We start from the raw sequence: 17,907 nt of genomic DNA, 5'->3' as shown, positions 1-17,907 counted from the left end.
TTCGGCAGTGTAACTTAAGTTAAGAATGAATGACTTTCCCCAATGTATAATTCACACAGAAAAAATACAGTTGATTGAATGATTGATTGATGTTTACGCGTTTGGACTTAAGTTCCGCAGCTACGAACCTGGGATATGGGCTTCGCCATAGCGGGGGACGCAGTGTAGACAACGAATCAAAATGTAGGCAATCTGGGGTCCTTTAAATGTCGACTTACAAGCGTTTTCGTTTTAAGCACCCATGAGTCAAAAATTGGCGCAGCTTTGCACTAGTGGTCCAAGGCCGGAGAAACAGCTGCAGAGCTGGCGGCCCCTCTCCCTTCACCGGAGAACCGGTTGTTGCCCCTTACGCGGATTTTCGAACTTCCAGCTGAAAGTTCTCCATGACTGGCAAGTCCAGGTCGTTTTGTCGGCTGCCTTTCCCATCTCACCCAAAGTGGACCGCGTCACCAGAATTTTCTAGTCACTCAGTCATCCAGGTAGGTTACTGAATATGTACGTTGGACTCGTTCAGCACTGACAGATAAAAAAAAAAAACGCACTTTCGCAACGCAGCATTGAGAATAAGGACCCATGGTTTCGTACCGAAGGGGTTACCATTCTTTTTGAAGCGAAGCTTTCAATGTTTCACTCACGGCGTCCGTAGTTCACCTCAAAACAAGAAAGCCAACTGTCTCGGACTTTATGATCGTAGGTGAAGTGAAAAAAAAAAAAAAAGGCTGCGTTTAATCTCACGGCAGCCGTGAGAATTACCTCCGAGAATTTCTCACGGCCGCTTCCACAAAAGCTGGCTGGCCTAAAAATTTGATGAATAATTTTTGCATCCCAATGTAACCTAACGTAACATAACCTCACCGAACCTAACGGGACCTAACCGAAAGCGTCATAACCTACCCAAATCCAGCCAAACTGCAACAAACCTAATATAACCCAGTCCAACACAGAACAAAACCTATATTAAACGTAATTCAGCCCATTCTAGAAGTCCTGTGCGCCGATTTCTTGATACAGTCGAAACCAGAATAAAAAAATGCATTAGAAATTCACGATGACCGAAACATTCCGAAAGCTAAAAAAAAAAAGAGAAAAAAAGAGAGAGACATCGCAATGTCGGACTCGAGCCTGAGCCTTCTCGTTTAAAACCAAGTACACAGCGCTACTGGGGCAGCTCCGAACACAGCTTTTTAGGGAATATTTTAGCATCTCCGGGTAGCGTTGTTAGCCAATGAGAGGCGACTGCCGTGAAAAATTTATGACGGTAATTATCACAATTGCCGTGATGATAGTACCAAAAAATATTCCTGTGGTGGGATTCGAACCTGGGTCCCTCGCTCTATGGAGTCGACGATTATCCGATGCGCCATTACGACTCGTTCGAAGCTAAAGCGAAGCAATTCTATGTCCCACTGATGGCGTCTGTAGTCCACCTCAAACCCCACTGCAGGAAAGCCAACTTCCGCCTGTAAAGCGTACTCTGCCTCAGATATACTCTTACACAGGTGAAGCCTGCTTTAAGTTTTAGCATCAATGGAGGAATTCCGCACGAGAAAGCTTCGCGTTAAACCATCGTCGTCGTTAGACGGAGGGGGTGCATCAATTTAGGGGCGACGCCCCTTAGGGGCTAGGGCTTTTGGCGTCTCCTGCCGTCATCGTAATCATCGTATCATGTAGTCACGGTACTAAAACACCGGGGAGCTCGTTTACTCCTCGCGCGGGAACGTAACGCCTGCTGAAAAAAACACTGGGACACTCGTTTACGCCTCGCGTCTCTCGTGCTTCAAGGACAAGAGGCTTTTACGGCAAAGCTGTACACCTCGACCCTCCAACGGTTTCATCTCTGCCGGCAAAAACGCCAAGGCGCCAAGAATACACTTGTACACTGCACGCTTCACCCCTCCTCAGTTTTCACGTCAATGGAGAGGGCCGGGGATCTTTTTTTTTTTACGAGCGCGGTAATTGCGAGCGCCGTCCCACGTACGAGGATGCCGTAAGAGTCAAGCGTGAACGGCCGACACCGCAAAGAACGCGGACGCGCAGCGTCGGTGGATGCCGCTTTTAAGGTAGCCGCGTATTTCTTTTCTTTTTATCTCCTGCTGCGTTAGTTAAAGCGCTACGTGACTGGATATAGGCGCATAGTTAGAAGGCCGTCTGGTTTTTTCTATGAATAAACCAAAGGGAAACGTGCGCCACAAGGCATAGTTGGCGGAATGCGGAGGACACAGCCAGAGCCGCAACCGAGGCAGTGGCGCATACGCCGCATTTTATTCCCTTTTATGTGAGCACTTAAAAAGAGGCAGGAGAACATGATGAGAAAAAAATTTTAACTTACGGAGGATGGCCAGAAGTTTTTAAGACTTGATTGTAGGGTTTAACGCGCCGACGCAACGCAGGCGATGAGGCGCGCCGTAGTGGAGGGCTCCGGATTAATTTTGACCACCTGGGGATCTTTAACGTGCGCCGAAATCTCGTACACACGGGCGTTTTTTGCTTTTCGCCTTGTAAAAGTCTCTTGTCTTTGAAACACGAATCTCTCTTGCGCGAGGCGTAAACAAGTGTCCTGGTGTTTTTTTAGTACGCGTTACGAGGCGCTCCAGCGCGAGGCGTAAACGAGCATCCCGGTGTTTTTTTTTTTTTAGCACGCGTTACGTTCTAGCGCGAGGCGTAAACGAGTTTCCCGGCGTTTTAGTACCGTCACTACATGAGACGACGATTACGACGACGACGACTACGACAAGAGTCGCCGACAGCCCCAGCCCCTAAAGGGCTTTACCCCTACAAAGCCCTAGACCAAAGAGGCGACCTGTAGTCGGGGAGCCGCCGTAGGTTCCGCCGTACTCGCCTTTATTCGGAACCGCCGTAGGTTCCGAATAAAGTTTTCTCTCTTTCTGTGTTCAAATCGCGTCAGCACTTCCACTTCTTAAGGCGGGTAATGAGGCACGTGCGGTAGCGGCCTTACCCCCTCCTTTGACGCAGCTGTGTCCCTTACCCGGAACGCGACCCCCGGCTGGCGCAACTTCAACTTTTTGGACCATTCTGTGTACCTCACAGCTGTTTTTTGTACCCCAGGTGTCCCGTAAAACATACCTAAAGCTTCCGCAAAAATAAAACAGCGAAACAAGCAGTCCACGATACATTGGAAATCATTCAGGATCCACACCTGTACTTTACGTGACATTGCGATTATTTTAAAACGAAAATGTTTTATTCCCGGAAACACGGATGATTTCGCTGACGTCATATCCGCCACGGAAGTGACGCGAGTACAACGAAGAAAGAGGCCTGTAAGGGGTGCACCCCTGCATACAGGGTGTTCTTGCGGGGAAGCTACATTCAGTACTAAAGAGTACATTAAACTTAGGGTTGTTCGTTTTCGGGTTTTATATTTGAACACGAAAGTGTTTTATGCCGCGATACCCCAAGATTTCACTCACGTCATATCCATCACGGAAATGACGCGAGTAAACCATTGCCGAAGCGACCCGCCAGCAGGGCGTCGCTCGCCAAGCACACCCACAAGACAGCCACCGACCCGCAAATCATGCTCAGCTGCAGATTTCGCTGCACATTTAACTTTCGTGTTTTACTTATTGCCTGGACAGAGGAATCAACCAGAGTTTTTTTTTTTTATTCAGTTATGTCTGTCGTTAGAGCACTGCAAAACGAGTGACAACAAAAGTTTAAAAAAGGTAAGCATGCTGCGCAGCCTGTGACGGAGCAGTTATGTAGTGGTCATTCAATGAAAGGCAGATCAAGCGGCTCCGTCATTACTCCGGCCTCCAGGAACGCGAAAACTTCAGCAAGAACGGGGGACAGACCGTTGCCCCAACTCACACAACTCTCACCCGCTCACGCTCTTCTGCAAACATACTTCACCATCAGCCTATCAACGCCCTGCAGGGCAAAGGCCTCTCCCATAATCTCCAATTATGCCCGTCCTGTGTCAACTGCGACCAATTTATTCCCGCAAACTTCTTGATCTCAGCTGCCCATCTAACTTTCTGCCGCCCCCTGCCACGCTTGCCTTCTCTAGGGATCCCCTGTTACCCTTAATGACCAACGGTTATATTGCCTCCGCATTGCATGCCCTGCCCCCTCCCATTTCTTCCTTTTAATTACTACTAATATGTCCTTAATTAACACGCGTTTGTTCCCTGACCCACTCCGCTCTCTTCTTGTCCCTTAATGTTACACCTATCATCCCCGGCTCAATTGCTCGCTGAGTCGTCCTCAATTTAAGCTAGCAGATACTTATTCCAACATTAACATTACACCACTCATGCACGGTAGGTAGCGTTTAAAATTTATCACTCAATCAAACGAACTCATTAATCCCTCGGTGGCTTGAAATGTTCCGAATGAGTTTTGAAAGTTTTCACCACGATGCTTACGATTATGGTGATGCTTAAATGCCCCGAATTTCTCCTCAAACCCCCCGCAATTTCTTCGGCTGGTTGCGGGCTGTCCAGCACGTCGGGGAGTGAGGTATAACGGCACAGAAATGCTTCCCCCTGCAAACACAATTGATACAGTTACGTAGCTATATGACTAGCGATAGATACAGTGTAACAAAGGTGAAATAAGGACAAGAAATTAAAGTACACACAAACAGCGTATATGTATGTATGTGTGTATGTATGTATGTATGTATGTATGTATGTATGTATGTATGTATGTACGTACGCACGCATGTATGTATGTATGCATGTATGTATGTATGTATGTATGTATGTATGTATGTATGTATGTATGTATGTATGTATGTATGTATGTATGTATGTATGTATGTATACATCGTCTACCGCAGCAGAACTGGTCGGTTTACACGAAGCGCTCCGCACCATTTCTTGTGAAAGGCCCCAGCAGAGGACTATTTTTTGTGACTGCAAACCAGCGCTGCAGGTACTAGGTACCCAATGAAGCGAGGCGCGTATGATCAGCTGACCACTGATGTCGCTATCCTGTTTAAAAAGTTGAATGAAAACGGCAGCAGGGTGGTGCTTCAGTGGATGTCAAGTGACTGTGGCGTCGCTGGAAGCGAGTTGGCGGATGCAGAAGCACGGCAGGCACACCACAATGGAACTCCCTTGGCTATACCCATCACAAGGCAGGATGCTAACGCGATACTTTTACTGAGCACGTAAACAAGCTGCAGCCTTGCATTCATCGGACGCGCAGAATCAACATTAACGCCTTCGCAGGCTCGATCCAGAGCAAAAGTTCTGGCTCACTCATGCCCCTCGACTTCGTAGAAGTCAAGAGACCTTGCTACACAGGTTGCGTCTTGGAGTGACATTGACCGGAAGTATCTCCACGCAATCGGACGGGAGGACAGCCCGGACTGCCTTCTGTGCGGTTGTCCATGAGACTATCGAACATTTGCTTAGCGCTTGTCCAAAGTACTCTAGTGAGCGAAAGAACCATGAGACGGCTTTACTACGCTTGGACACTCGCCCTCTGTCCGAACAAAAGATTTTGGGTATGTGGGCTGACAACAGGAAACAAGGCCTAGCCGTTAAAGCCCTGCTTACATTTCTCAGTGACTCCTCTCTGGATTCTCGGCTCCAGGTTGCGGCAAAATTTAACAGACTGCAAAATACTGTCTCACTGTTTTTTTTTCTTTTTTTCTTTTGGGCGATAATCATGTGCTGAAAAGTGGACTTTAATCATCTGTTTTAGCGTCCCGTTGTATATGAGACGTTTATTGGTTTTACTACATGTACACAGTTCCTTTATTGACTTCATTGTCATTTCCCATACCTTCCATATTCATTCCGTTCTCTTTTTATCCCCAGTACCCTCCCAACAGGGGGAAGTAGCAGGCCCCGGATCACTTTCTCAGAACGACCTCCTCTCCTTTTCAAAAAACATTCACTCTCTCTCTCTCTCTCTCTCTCTTTCTCTCATATATAAGCTAGAAGTAATGTGATGGGCATACATCCATAATTTCTGGCTAAGGTATTTCGCGACACCATAACCATACTACCGGGTGTGCTGGTTGACTACGTTCTGAAAGCAACTAAGATTTCGAAAAAAAAAAAAAAAGCTGAAAAACGTATTGCAGGGTCCCTTTAAAATCACGAATTTGATTGCTCAGACAAGTTTCCGAGAGGAGGAGGATGCGTGCGATGTCACATCTAGCGTCACTGAATAAGATACGCTGAAGAGTACCGTCACTTCGTGCACCCTGAAGCATCTGGGGGCCATTTTGTTTCCGGCTTGCAGTGTTGCCATCTCTCTCAACGAAACCGCCGCCGATTCGGACGGGCAGAGTGTGACCGGCCGCTCTACCATCCGCGCAGCAGAGAGAAAGGGAGAGGAGAGGCGCCCAGAAACAAAATGGCTGCGCCCATATGTAAACAAATATCACGTGGTGCCCACCGACCAATGATAATCATGGCGGCACATAGCAATGAGAAAAAAGAGTGCCGATACTCTAAAAGCCTCCATTAAGTGACGCCAGTCACATCCGACGGAGACCGTTCGCCCTCACCTTGGTGGCGTTGGCGACCCCGTCCTGGAGCGCGGCGTTGGCCACGTCCCCCGTGGGGGTGATGGTGCCCTGGGTGTCGCCGTTGGCCGCCTCGCGCTTGCTCTTGCGCCGCTTCACCTTGTCCTTGGGCGCCGGCGTGATGTCCGCCGAGCGCTGCTTTCCCAGCTTCTGGCCCATGCCTCCTCACTCACTCGACGCTCGCACTGCGGGAGGACAAGGCGGGGGGCGCGCCCACTGCGTCAAGGGAGAGAACAACGATGGCAGGAAGCGCGGGATGAGTTACCGTATTTCCGCGCTTAGAATCCGCATCCCCACTTTCAGCCCGTCGGAAAAGAAACGACAAATCCTCGCGTATTGCCCGCACATTTGATACAAGAAGGCTGCACCAAGGCTACTACTGCTTAAGCAACACATCACGCACTATGTAGACGGAAAAAGCGTATATTTAGCACGTAGAATACACCGACTGCAAGGCGAAAGCCACAATTCACTCAGTGTCACCGCTATCGCCAGAGCTATAAGTTAAGCCGTAGTCCCTCACTGTTCTACACAAGGTCATCTCCACTGCACAGCGCGCAGAATGCAGCTTCACGGCACAACGCGCATTGCCGTGAAGCTGCACTAACGGATAAACTCCGCGTATTTATCCGCACCCCTACTTTGCCGCTGAAACTTTCGCATTGTTGGTGCGGGTTCTACGCGCGAAAATGCGGTATCTGGTAGCTGGACTCGTTCTTCGCGTTTGTATAAAAAACTCTGCCATCCCTTCCCAAAGAAAGTTGATAGAAGCACGAAAGCTTTCTGACATCAAAAATACCTTTGCTGAAAGTGCGCCCAATCGATCGTCAAACATTTCAAAGATCCAAATCGCAAACGAAGGACGAGGCCACGCGACGATTTTTCGAGCACTGTGTAAACGAATCTACGAACGATCTAAATGTATACCAATGTGTGGTTTATGAGATGAAGGTATACCATTGTACTCTTCCTTCGTGATCGGTGCGTGCATTGTCTCGTCTAGAACCGTTTCTTCTACGCGATTTTCAAGTGACCCTTGTGACACAATAGAAGCCCGGTTGCACGCATGCGCAGTGTGTCCGGAGATAATATCAGAACTTTTTAGTCGACAAACCGGTCTACGGGGAAATGCATTAGTAGTATTTTGACAGCGCGTCATCCGTCGCACTAAGAAAGCTTTCGCTTTAACTCTAAAACTACGTGTAAGAACTTGCCACCATTAATATCGAGGCCTGCGCCGCCATGATGTAAAAACAGCGCGGTAGGACGAAATACACGAGTAAAGGAACCACACCGGACGAGCGCTGACTATCAACTGAAAACTTTGTTTGACCGGAAAGACATATATACATAAAAAAGCATTGAAACGGGCCGTTGTGTAAATGTGCGTTTGAGAGAGCACTTCAATTCTTTGAAGGGCTCTGTCGTTTGTTCGTGTTTGTGTTCTACGCGCTCATGTCAGCTCCAATTTGGAAAAAAAAAAAAAAGCGGTCTTACTGTTCCGTCATTCTAATCAGCTAAAGCGCGAAATAATAGAGGCGTGCTATATAAACAGGCTTGGTGACGAGTGCATTAGTCAGGCATCCTTTACTTTACATGATAAAGAAGTGGTTTATCGTGCTTGTGGTTGACATTATGAAGGAGCAAACTAGTTTCTCCCCCTTTTTTTTCGCTATCAGTGTTGGTATGACACAGATGTTAGCGCATGCATCGTTTCAATGTTTTTTTATGTATATATGTCTTTCCACTCAAATAAAGTTTTCAGTTGATAATCAGCGCTCGTCGTGTCTGGTTCCTTTACTCGTGTATTTCGTCCTACCCCGCTGTTTTTACACCATGTCGACCTACCAACTTGCCCAACTTGACCTACCAACCTGACCTACCAACTTGACCTACCAACCTGCGCCGCCATGCCCAATTCTGCAGTCCCCATTGTTTTGGCGTCAGTTGCACCCATGTCACGGCCTGAAGGCCTACAGTTTTGCAGTTACCGCTATTTTGACGGAAATCGTACCCACTCAGACGCAGGAAAGCCCACAGTTTTATTTTGAAATCCCGAGTGGTCCAACTGTTTTACAAGGTTCATTCAAGACCTCCTCTCGCCTCCTACCCCACGTCTCTCGTTCGCTCGCTCTCTCTCTCTATCTCTCTACGCGTGCGCGTGTGTGCGTGCGTGTGTGTACGCGCGTGTTTGTGTACTCCTCGCAAAAGCAGACCGAAAAAAAAAATGAAAGAAGAGATACGCTAGTTCCTTTGCGGACCAATTATCCAAACAATATAAATAACCCTCTCTCTGAAGTGACAAGCTTACCAATGCGCCGAATTTAAAGGATGTCAAAGCTTACTAGGGACGAGCGAAATAAATACTGAGAGAACAGACATCAAGCCAACTAAGTCTTACGTGAAGGCGCGCTAAGCAGCCAGCGTTACTAGGTAAAAGTTCGTGATGCCAAACCCAACCCCCGCTTTCTGCAAGTCCGAAGGCCTTGCAAAAGGTCAACATCGCGCCAGCGCTTGTTTACAGTGCATGCAATGCGATCGACAACACCCACGCGACTGGCGCGCTAGGAATTGATTCAATTAGTCAGCACCCTCTGATTGCTTCCCAAATCAAGGAGCGGCCTAAGAGACAAAAAAAAAAAAGCAAGAATCGCTATCACCCGTCATGCCAGCCTAGCGAGTGCGTAAATAAATAAAATAATAAACAAACAAAATAAAATACTAACAAACATACATGAACACAGACGAGCAAAACGTCATTCCTATAACTTCATATACTTGCGTGGGGGCTAACCAGTTTCCATCGGCTAACCTTCCTGCCTCTGTTTATCCTTCATTTCTTCATCTGCACGAGCTACAACGTTGAAATTTACTCTTCGTTTTTTTTTTTCTTCTTTTAGCGGTCGTAGCGCCGGCAGAGCAACCGTTGCGGTGCCGCCATTTCTGCGAAACGCAGCGACAACGGGACAAGTGCTGCCACCCCGTGGAAGGGACGCACACTACGTGAAACCGCGATCTCGTTCGGGCTCATTTTTTTCCCGCCATTTGTTGAAAAATAAATGTACAAGAACTTCAATCTCTCGAACACCTGCGATCGTTTAACTGAAGTCGCTAAACTTATCGCATAACCGGGCGACTCTCGTCTAAACGCTGCTCCGGGTACGCAAATCAGTTGTTTTTCAACAAAGCGACTTTTTACAGGTGTTTATTCGCACAGTGAGATGGTATTTCAACAATTTGAGATGTTTTTTTCGCACAATTGTTAGCATCGGAGTTATTCTCGCGCAATTAAGACAGCGCAGTACAATTATAACAAGAAAAGTAAAGTCTCTTTTCTTTTTTTTTTTTTTTTTCCTCCGCCGGACCAGGAAGCCCTGATCTCTCGGGCGAAGGCGGCGGCGACCCTGCGCGGCCTACCGGAATAGGATGGCCACCCACCGCTCCTAACTCTTTCTCTCCCCCTCCCCTCTCCCTTTTTCTGAATAAACGTTTTCCTCCTCCTCCTCCGCCGGCGCTAAAGTTGCTTCTACCGCCCGACACCGGAGCTGCGCAGAAAAGCGAGCCTCCCCGCGTCCTTGGGGCTGGAGGCCCGGCACGCGTTCGCGATTGCGCGATAACGAAACGAGCGAAGCGCTCCGCGGGCGCATAAAGTAAACAAGGGGGTTTAAAAAACAGCTGCAGATCAGGGAGGGTTGATAGAGTCCTACTTTTTCTGCTATCTTGCCTGAACGCTGCAAATGCAAATGACTTGCTGTGCAACGGTGCGCTGTACTCTTCAGACACAAAAAAATGTCTGCATGCCTTTCTAGAAACGGGGATGTTTGCCGCAAAAACAGTACACATGTAGCGCGAGCTGTTTCAGTGACCTTTAAAAAGGGAATCCTGTGTATCGGTTTGTTTTGCCATTTGCGTTCCTGCTTTGTTCGTCAGAGCAATATTTTGAATATCCATGACGAAAATCGTGGTGCTGGGCGTTTCCAATTGCGATGTAGAACGCTCGTGGAACATACGCGTGCTAGTTATCTCTGACTTGCCTCTTACTCGAGATGTCAGCTGAACCTTCAAGACAAGAGGCCTATTAGAATAGGCAGAATCTGAGCTAGTTGGATCGTAATTGATTAAATACTGGTCAGCCTAAACTTAACCGGGGACGCAGACAATGACGAGAGACGAAGCACAAGCGCTGACACTACCAACTGAATTTTTATTACGCCTCACCTTGTACATTTATACCCTCTAGCCACGTGGTCCCAGAGGTCTCTCCACGTGGTCTCTCGTAATTGTCTGCGTCCCCAGTTAAATTTAGGCTGACCAGTGTTTAATCAACAAGAGGACTGTTCTTGTCGAAAAGTTTGCCCCGGTTTTCTTATGCAATATATATCTGTATACAAAAGGTTATCACTAAAAATTAATTCCTTCGAAAATTCATACACTCTTCCCCACTAGCAGACGCCTCAAAGGTAGACAGTAAATACGCCAACACGGACACGCAAAGCCGCAAGGTAGCCAAAAAGCCGCTTCAGCGTCTAAAGCGGTATGCAGTTCACAATCGACGACCTGATGGAAGCGGCAAAGCGCAGCAACCTCGGGCAGAAGTATCAGTTTTGTCCATTTCATGTCCACTTCAAAGGGTCCGTTTCGAGAGAGTGGTGATTCACTGAAAGCAGACGACCGAATGTGATGCCGCGCATCTATGGGTCAAGGGTCTTGAAGTGCAACTGCATCACGACTGAAACGGACGCAAAATGGGCATTTTCGAAACGGACAGAACTCAGAATAACGCCCCTAAGCCCACCCACACAGAGTCCATCCACTTGACATGCAGAGGTGAGTTCCTGAGCAATGAAAACCACTAACCACAAAATAACCTTTTATATGCGACTGCCTCTCATTCACTCGCCTTGTCCCTCCATACGGCGTTGTCCACACCCCTCCCCCTACACTATAAAAAAAATAACAGTAAGCGGCGCCCGGTTTCGATCCCACGACCCTGTGGGCGGAACGCGAGGTACATGGTGCTCTACCCACTGCGCCACAAAACCGAGAGAGATTCAAATGCTACGAACGCGCCTTATATCCTTGACTCATTCAAACTACGTCAAGATGCTACTGATACAACGCATGATGGGGCAATGATTAACACTTGCAATAAAAGAAAAGAAGCTCCCAGTTACAGCAACAATGATGGAGTAAAGGTCGTTGCGACAGCGAAGCCCCAAGCATACCACTTAGAGAGATTGACCAAGAGTGGCCAATAAAACATAATAATAATCATAAAACATAATAATAATACGCGTTCCCGAGACGTTTCACGCGATTTCAGAATCAATCCAACGGAAACACCAAGTGAACTCCACGATGCGTCACATCTACACAGTGTTCCCCTCGCGGGGAGGTGGGCGCTTTTTTTACTTGCGCCTTCTTCCAACACACGTGCTTAAGCCTATGCTAGTCTAAAACGTATGTACTTCACTTCGAAGTTGATTATTAGGCTTAACGCGCCGACGCTACACAGGCGATGAGGCACGCCGTAGTGCACATGAAGGGCTGTGGATTAATTTTGACCCCCTGGGGATCTTTAACGTGCGCCGAAATCTCGACTGCGCCTCGAATATGCGGACAAAGTTCGTCTAGCCATCACTCCACGAGAGTCTCGTCGGTCGCTTCAACTTCACTGCTTCCATTTTTTTTTTATTAAACGCACGCAGCTGTTGCCTGCGGAAACGGAGCAGACCAGTGCAACAACTCTCCAGCAGCTCGCCCAGTCGAAGCCCCGTGGTAGTGCATTGACGATAGTAAAACAACGACTGCATCGACTGCAAGAATCTGACTCTGAGGCCTACTTCCCGGGCCGCGGCGGCGCCGCTTTTCTGAGGGAGGCGAAAAGCGAAAACGCCCGAGTGTTCCGAGATTTCGGCGCACGTTAAAGATTCCCAGGTGGTCAAAATTAATCCAGCGCTCTCCACTACGGCGAGCCTCATCGCCTGCGTTGCGTCGACGCGTTCAAACTTCATAATCAATCAATCAATCAATCAATCAATCAATCAATCAATCAATCAATCAATCAATCAATCAATCAATCAATCAACTCCGAGACCTGAGCTCCAGGAGTGCTGCGCCGCATGTTACAGTGTTTTTACGGCTCCTATACGAGGATATATCGCTGCTACGCAATTCAGTTTAGAGCAAAGCTTATATGGATAGGATTACAGGTATTTTAGGGGCGACGCCCCTTCGGGACTGGCGCTGTTGGCGTCTCCTGTCGTCGTCGTAATCCTCGTCTCATGTAGTCACGGCATTAAAATACAGGGAAACTAGCTTACGCCTCGCTCTAGAACGTAACGCGTGCTAAAAAAAACCCCGGGACACTCGTTTACGCCTCGCGCTGGACAGCCTCGTGCTTCAAAGACAAGAGACTTCTACAGCAAAGCTGTATACCTGTACCCGCCAACGGTTTCATCTCCGTGGGCAAAAATGCTAAGGCGCCAAGAATGCACTTTACACTGCCCGCTTCGCCACTCCCCAGGTTTCACGTTAGTGGAGATGGCCCGGGATTTTTGATGTCCGCGTGTCTTTGAAGTGCGAGGCGTTGGAAAACGGACGTCCCTTTGTGCGCACGCGGTCACCAACCAGTCGCACCCCGGACAAAACACTACTTAGAACTCAGGCGTATACTAATCATCATTTGGATATGTAGTTATCAATAGACGCCATTTTTAGTATCAGCATAGTCTAAAATAAAAGTGTGTGCGCCGGTAAAGGTGAACAGCGCCGGAGGAGGGCAGGCCGCCACCGCACGTGCCATACGAGCCTCCTTCAGAGCTGTTCTGTTGGGGCGAACACAGGCCTCTTGACGATGGCGAGTGAGCGGAACGAGCTTCGGAGAATGCTGTCCAGAGGGCCGGTCAAGCGGCGAGGACGGGCGCGGTAGCAAAGTTCAACAGGAGATCAACTGAAGGTGCAACTAGCATTTCGCCTTCACATTCTCGGAAACTTCTGAGCATCCCCGAAATTATTTTTAGCATCGCGTCTCCGCCAAATAAACCCGAAAAAAAGAGTTAAAGCCATTCCGCTGAACGTGAAAGCTGTCGGAAGTGCAGAGCAGTGATTCGCCATAAGGGGTAGCAGCGCCGTTACCCGTTCACTGCTACCAACCAATGTAATTCAAATTTCCCGCCTTCTCAGTGTTCGCGCGCCTTTGACTGAAACTGCGCCAGCGGGAGGTCTGTTCTTTTTGCGGTTGCTTTTCCTCCCGCACGCGCCAGCGTTGCACTGCCACTTTTTATTCGCTTACTATCGTAAAAACCAACCCACGAGCGCTCCTCCTGACTAAATGAGCGCGGACGCTGCGGATTAATTACGTATATTTTGTCTCAAATGTACCTGCACTTCTGTTTGCGCTAGACATCGAAGAGATGTTGTGACAAGCGCCAGCAGTTCACGAGTTTCGAACGCTTATGACTATATAAACCGCTTGGCTTTCGAAGCCTCTGGGTCACGCCGCGACGACGGAACGCAGTGTGACTCTACTTAGGTCCACCGTACGAGCTATAGCTACGACTACAAGGCGAGCTCCTAAAAAAAAAAAAAAGCACAGACATAAACAGTGAAATAGTGAGTGGGTTGCAATCTTGAAAGAGAGCGGCTGCAATTGCTAACCCTCTCCCACAACCATTTCGTTTGTACTCCCCTGCAGACGACACTTCTGCGCTAGTTTAGAAGAATATATGGATACTATACTACTACAGTAAATGAATGCAGGCGATCGAGTGTAGTCTGTTTCCGTCGTAAAATTCTAAAATACAACTTACAGCGAATACTACTCTCCAGCCACGCAGGGAGTACATAGTTTTAAATAGCGAGGCAGACATCTGGCGACAGGTCATCCGTTTCGACGAAGGACTGATTCACGGACTTTGTTCCCGGCTGCACGGGTTGGCGCCGCATGATACGCGCGCTGAAAAAAGAAATACATTCGCTGCAACGCGATACACAGACAGTCAACGCCATTTCCTGTAGCACGATACGCTTCCAACGAACGGCTGGGCGAAGACGCCGCTCAGGAAGAGGGCGAGGGAGAAAGAAGTCTTGGCGGTGTTCGCAGACAGAGGACTACAACGCACTTTCTGAAATCAGAGACCGCTCTCTTCGCTTGCACTAGCCCTGCGGCGTGGCGGAGCTGACACAAAACTTGTGGCGTCCTCGAAGCTGGTTGAAAGGAATCTCATTTAGCACATCGAAGTCTTCCAACAATCTACGTCCCTATATTAACTGCGAAAAGACAGCGTATACGCTAATACAAAGTAGCCTGCGTAAGAAGGAAAGTAGGCCGTTTGAACGGAACGGCTGACATATCGGGAACGTCCAGCATAGTGGGCGTGAACTGTCGCATACATAATGGGGACGCTTCTACGTTCTGGGGACGTTCGCAGGACATCAAAGGGGCCATGAAGGCAAAACACAAGTTGGGTTCATTCAAAAGACTGCCTCGTTAAAATCACACTGACACCACTTTGAATGTAAACTTCGCTCAAATAAGCTGCATAATTAGGAAAAAAGGAAATGGCCATGCGACCCGCTCGCTCATTTCCCGCAACAGAACCTACGATGTCATACCAGCCAGCCCAGCGATTGGCGGAGGCCGGCAAAAGCAAACGCAAATTAGGCAGAGCTTATAAGCTTGCCGAACGAGCTATTCGCGCTTAAATGTAGGGCACATTCTTTTTAAAGCAGTAAGAATGGTGGGGTAAACAGTGGAAGTTACGAAAGCAGACGTAAACAGAAGTACCGATGCGTACTGCTGTTGGTACTGCGCGCACTGTGCTTCGTTTAGCTGCACAGGACTGCGGGGTTTCGGGGTTGTTTCAGACGACCCTGGCCGATTGACGCAAGCGACGGTGTCTTACGCACTCTTAAAAAAAAGGTCGGAGCATTCACTAATGTAATACTAACAAGTTACTTGTCCCAGTATACACTAGGTACTTAGTTACTGGAGGTAGTAAATGTAGCCCTTGTCAGAATTACTAACCGAAGCAGGCAGTAAGCACTACTACCCCAACTAGTAAAGTCCCAGCGATAGCACTTTTCTGAGCTACATGCGTTTACTAACTGGCCATGCAAAACCTAGTCATAAGCACGACCTAAATCTAGTGCTACCACTTCCTACACTCAGTTAATTTACTAACCATGCAGTTGTTAGTGCCAGAGCCTACGTACAAAACTGCGGGGTAGTAAGGTTCGTAAGGAGTTAGTAAACACGGCCGTTACTACCTTTTTACGACCTTTTTTATTAAGAGTGCGTGACTATATTTGTCGAGCGAGCACTGTTTCACGAAACGATTATTTTCTCCCTCAACAAAAACAAGCCAAGTTTAAATGCGGTCAAAAACAAACCAAAGGCAGTGAACGGGCTTGTATGGTGGCGCCATCTAGGTTCACTAACGGTAAACAAGGCTTCGCAATCGGCTGCAGAGCGGTCAGTTCCTGTGATATAATACGCCTCGAGCGCGGCCTGTAGGGGCGCCACTGAAATCCCCCTAGCGGCCCGTTTCGAAAGCAGGCGCGGGAGTCCGCGCCCCGCTCCCCAGTGCCGCCGCTGCTTTTGCGGCACGTTCACGACTGAGATTTACCGTTTGTGGGCGTTTGAAATTCATGTTTGTGTGGAGCAGTCACTATGTTCGCAAATGGGGTGTGTTTACGAGAGTGTAAATGTTTCCGACGCGATCTTAGTGTGGTATTTTCGGTCTGTATAAGCGCCAGGTGTGTGTCACAGGCCAGCGTCGCGGAACCGGCGTATGATGGAGCCGATTGTAGTTGCACTGACCTGAATTTACTAGCCGTGTCTCCGTAACCACCGGTTACTCAGATGTTCATGCTACGGCTATACACTACGATTTAAATCGGTTTTGTGCGCTTACATAATCAGCGGAGCACTCATACCTGACAGCACACCAGTTACGTTTGCCAATATTATACCTCAGATATTGATCAACACCATTTACAAGCCAGTCTGTGTTAAATTCGGGAATATTCAACAAAAGTACGATGGACAATGCATAATTATACTCGGGGATCAGCACACGACAGAGTCGTCTTGTCGTGAGGTGCGCGCCCGCAGACCTTCATCTGCTATATATATCCTCTGCGAGCAGCGCGGAGACGGGCTTACAATATAATCCGCGTCCGCGACTAAATGCTTCTTCGAAATATCGTCATATGGCACAGGGAGCGTGCAGAATAAACCAGAAACTGAAATCAGAGGGCCTTATCACATACCACACTCTTCCAACGACTCATTTCATCGCTTGTTGAACAGCCTACCCTGCATACTTCCAAAAATGCGTCCGCCGTACGATCAGCTCTTCGTTGAAGTAGAAAAAACAAAAGGAAAGTGAACGCGAGATTTATGTGTGGGATTACTAAAATGTTCATTGCTTGATTCCGCTCCGCATTTGTACACGGCGTCCCCCTCCCCGCCCCCCCACCGATTTCTCGCGAAATAGCAGTGCATTTCGCGTATAGTTGGTCTAGTGAAACCTACCTGGCTTAAGTTTAGACGAACGGCTTTAGCATGTCAGAAGCTGCACTGTTTTTTTTTTCTTTTCCGTTAGAGCTATTATGTTTCTAAATTCCGCATTGACACAGCATTTATTTTTCTGTGGTTTCATTTCCTTGGTTCTTGCTATATGGCGTGTGTGGGCACATATTGAACGACGCATAGGCTTGGAATATACTTTACATTTTCGCATGGTTTATATTCTTATTAAAAGGCATAAGTCATTGTCCGGGATTGGGTAATCACATCCCCGAAACATATTTTTCTGCGGCGTATATATGCGAAACGTAGCCGCATTCGTTGTCCACGCTGCAAAATGAAGCCAACCTCTCATTGCGCCAGTATCAGGTCTAAACGAGGCGTCAGTAGAATTCCTTTGTGCCTGATGTTTTGGAGGTGACATGGGTGATATGTTGCTGCCGTCGCCGACGCCCGGAAGAGCGGCGACGAAGCGCGCAGAACCGTGTCCCTGGGTAGCTCTTGCAGGCGATCGCGTACTCTAAGAAGACGCAGCTGCTTTTTAAGTGACCTAAACGTACTCTTTGCCTATAGTCGTCACCATAACAAGTTTTTTTTAGGGCGCGGAAAGGCGAAAAGAAGCGAAATAGAACCAAAACACTGCACGAGCCCCTATCAGTCACGCAGCGCAAATCCCGTCAACGCCGCGGAGAAGCGGCGGCAGGCGGCGCAGCGATCGCGAAGCTCGAGGCGTATTGCAGACCACGAAAACACACGATTTAAAATCAAAATTTTAACTTAAATTGGTTAATTGATTATGAGGTTTAACGCGCCGACGGACCGCAGGCGATGAGGCGCGCCGTAGTGGAGGGCTCGGGATTAATTT

The 17,907-nt window shown here is 48.2% G+C and overlaps 1 protein-coding gene across 2 annotated transcripts in view; it reads right to left on the bottom strand.

Moving 5' to 3' along the window:
• Positions 1–17,907, bottom strand: part of LOC144143596 (uncharacterized) — a 108,664-nt gene that overhangs the window by 21,184 nt on the left and 69,573 nt on the right. The window contains exon 2 of one of the 2 annotated variants that reach the window (XM_077675415.1): positions 6,491–6,724. In XM_077675415.1, coding sequence (XP_077531541.1) covers positions 6,491–6,667 — 177 coding nt within the window. In that variant the 5' untranslated portion in view covers positions 6,668–6,724. The remainder of the gene's footprint in view (positions 1–6,490; positions 6,725–17,907) is intronic. The other variant, XM_077675416.1, reaches the window with a different exon arrangement.

The sequence above is a fragment of the Haemaphysalis longicornis genome, unplaced genomic scaffold (genome assembly GCF_048455015.1).
Source record: "Haemaphysalis longicornis isolate Haplotype H1 unplaced genomic scaffold, Haemaphysalis longicornis Haplotype H1 scaffold_6, whole genome shotgun sequence".
Lineage (NCBI taxonomy): Eukaryota > Metazoa > Arthropoda > Arachnida > Ixodida > Ixodidae > Haemaphysalis > Haemaphysalis longicornis.
The sequence above is the reverse complement of the archived record's forward strand: the minus strand, read 5'-3'. Positions and strand labels throughout refer to the sequence as shown.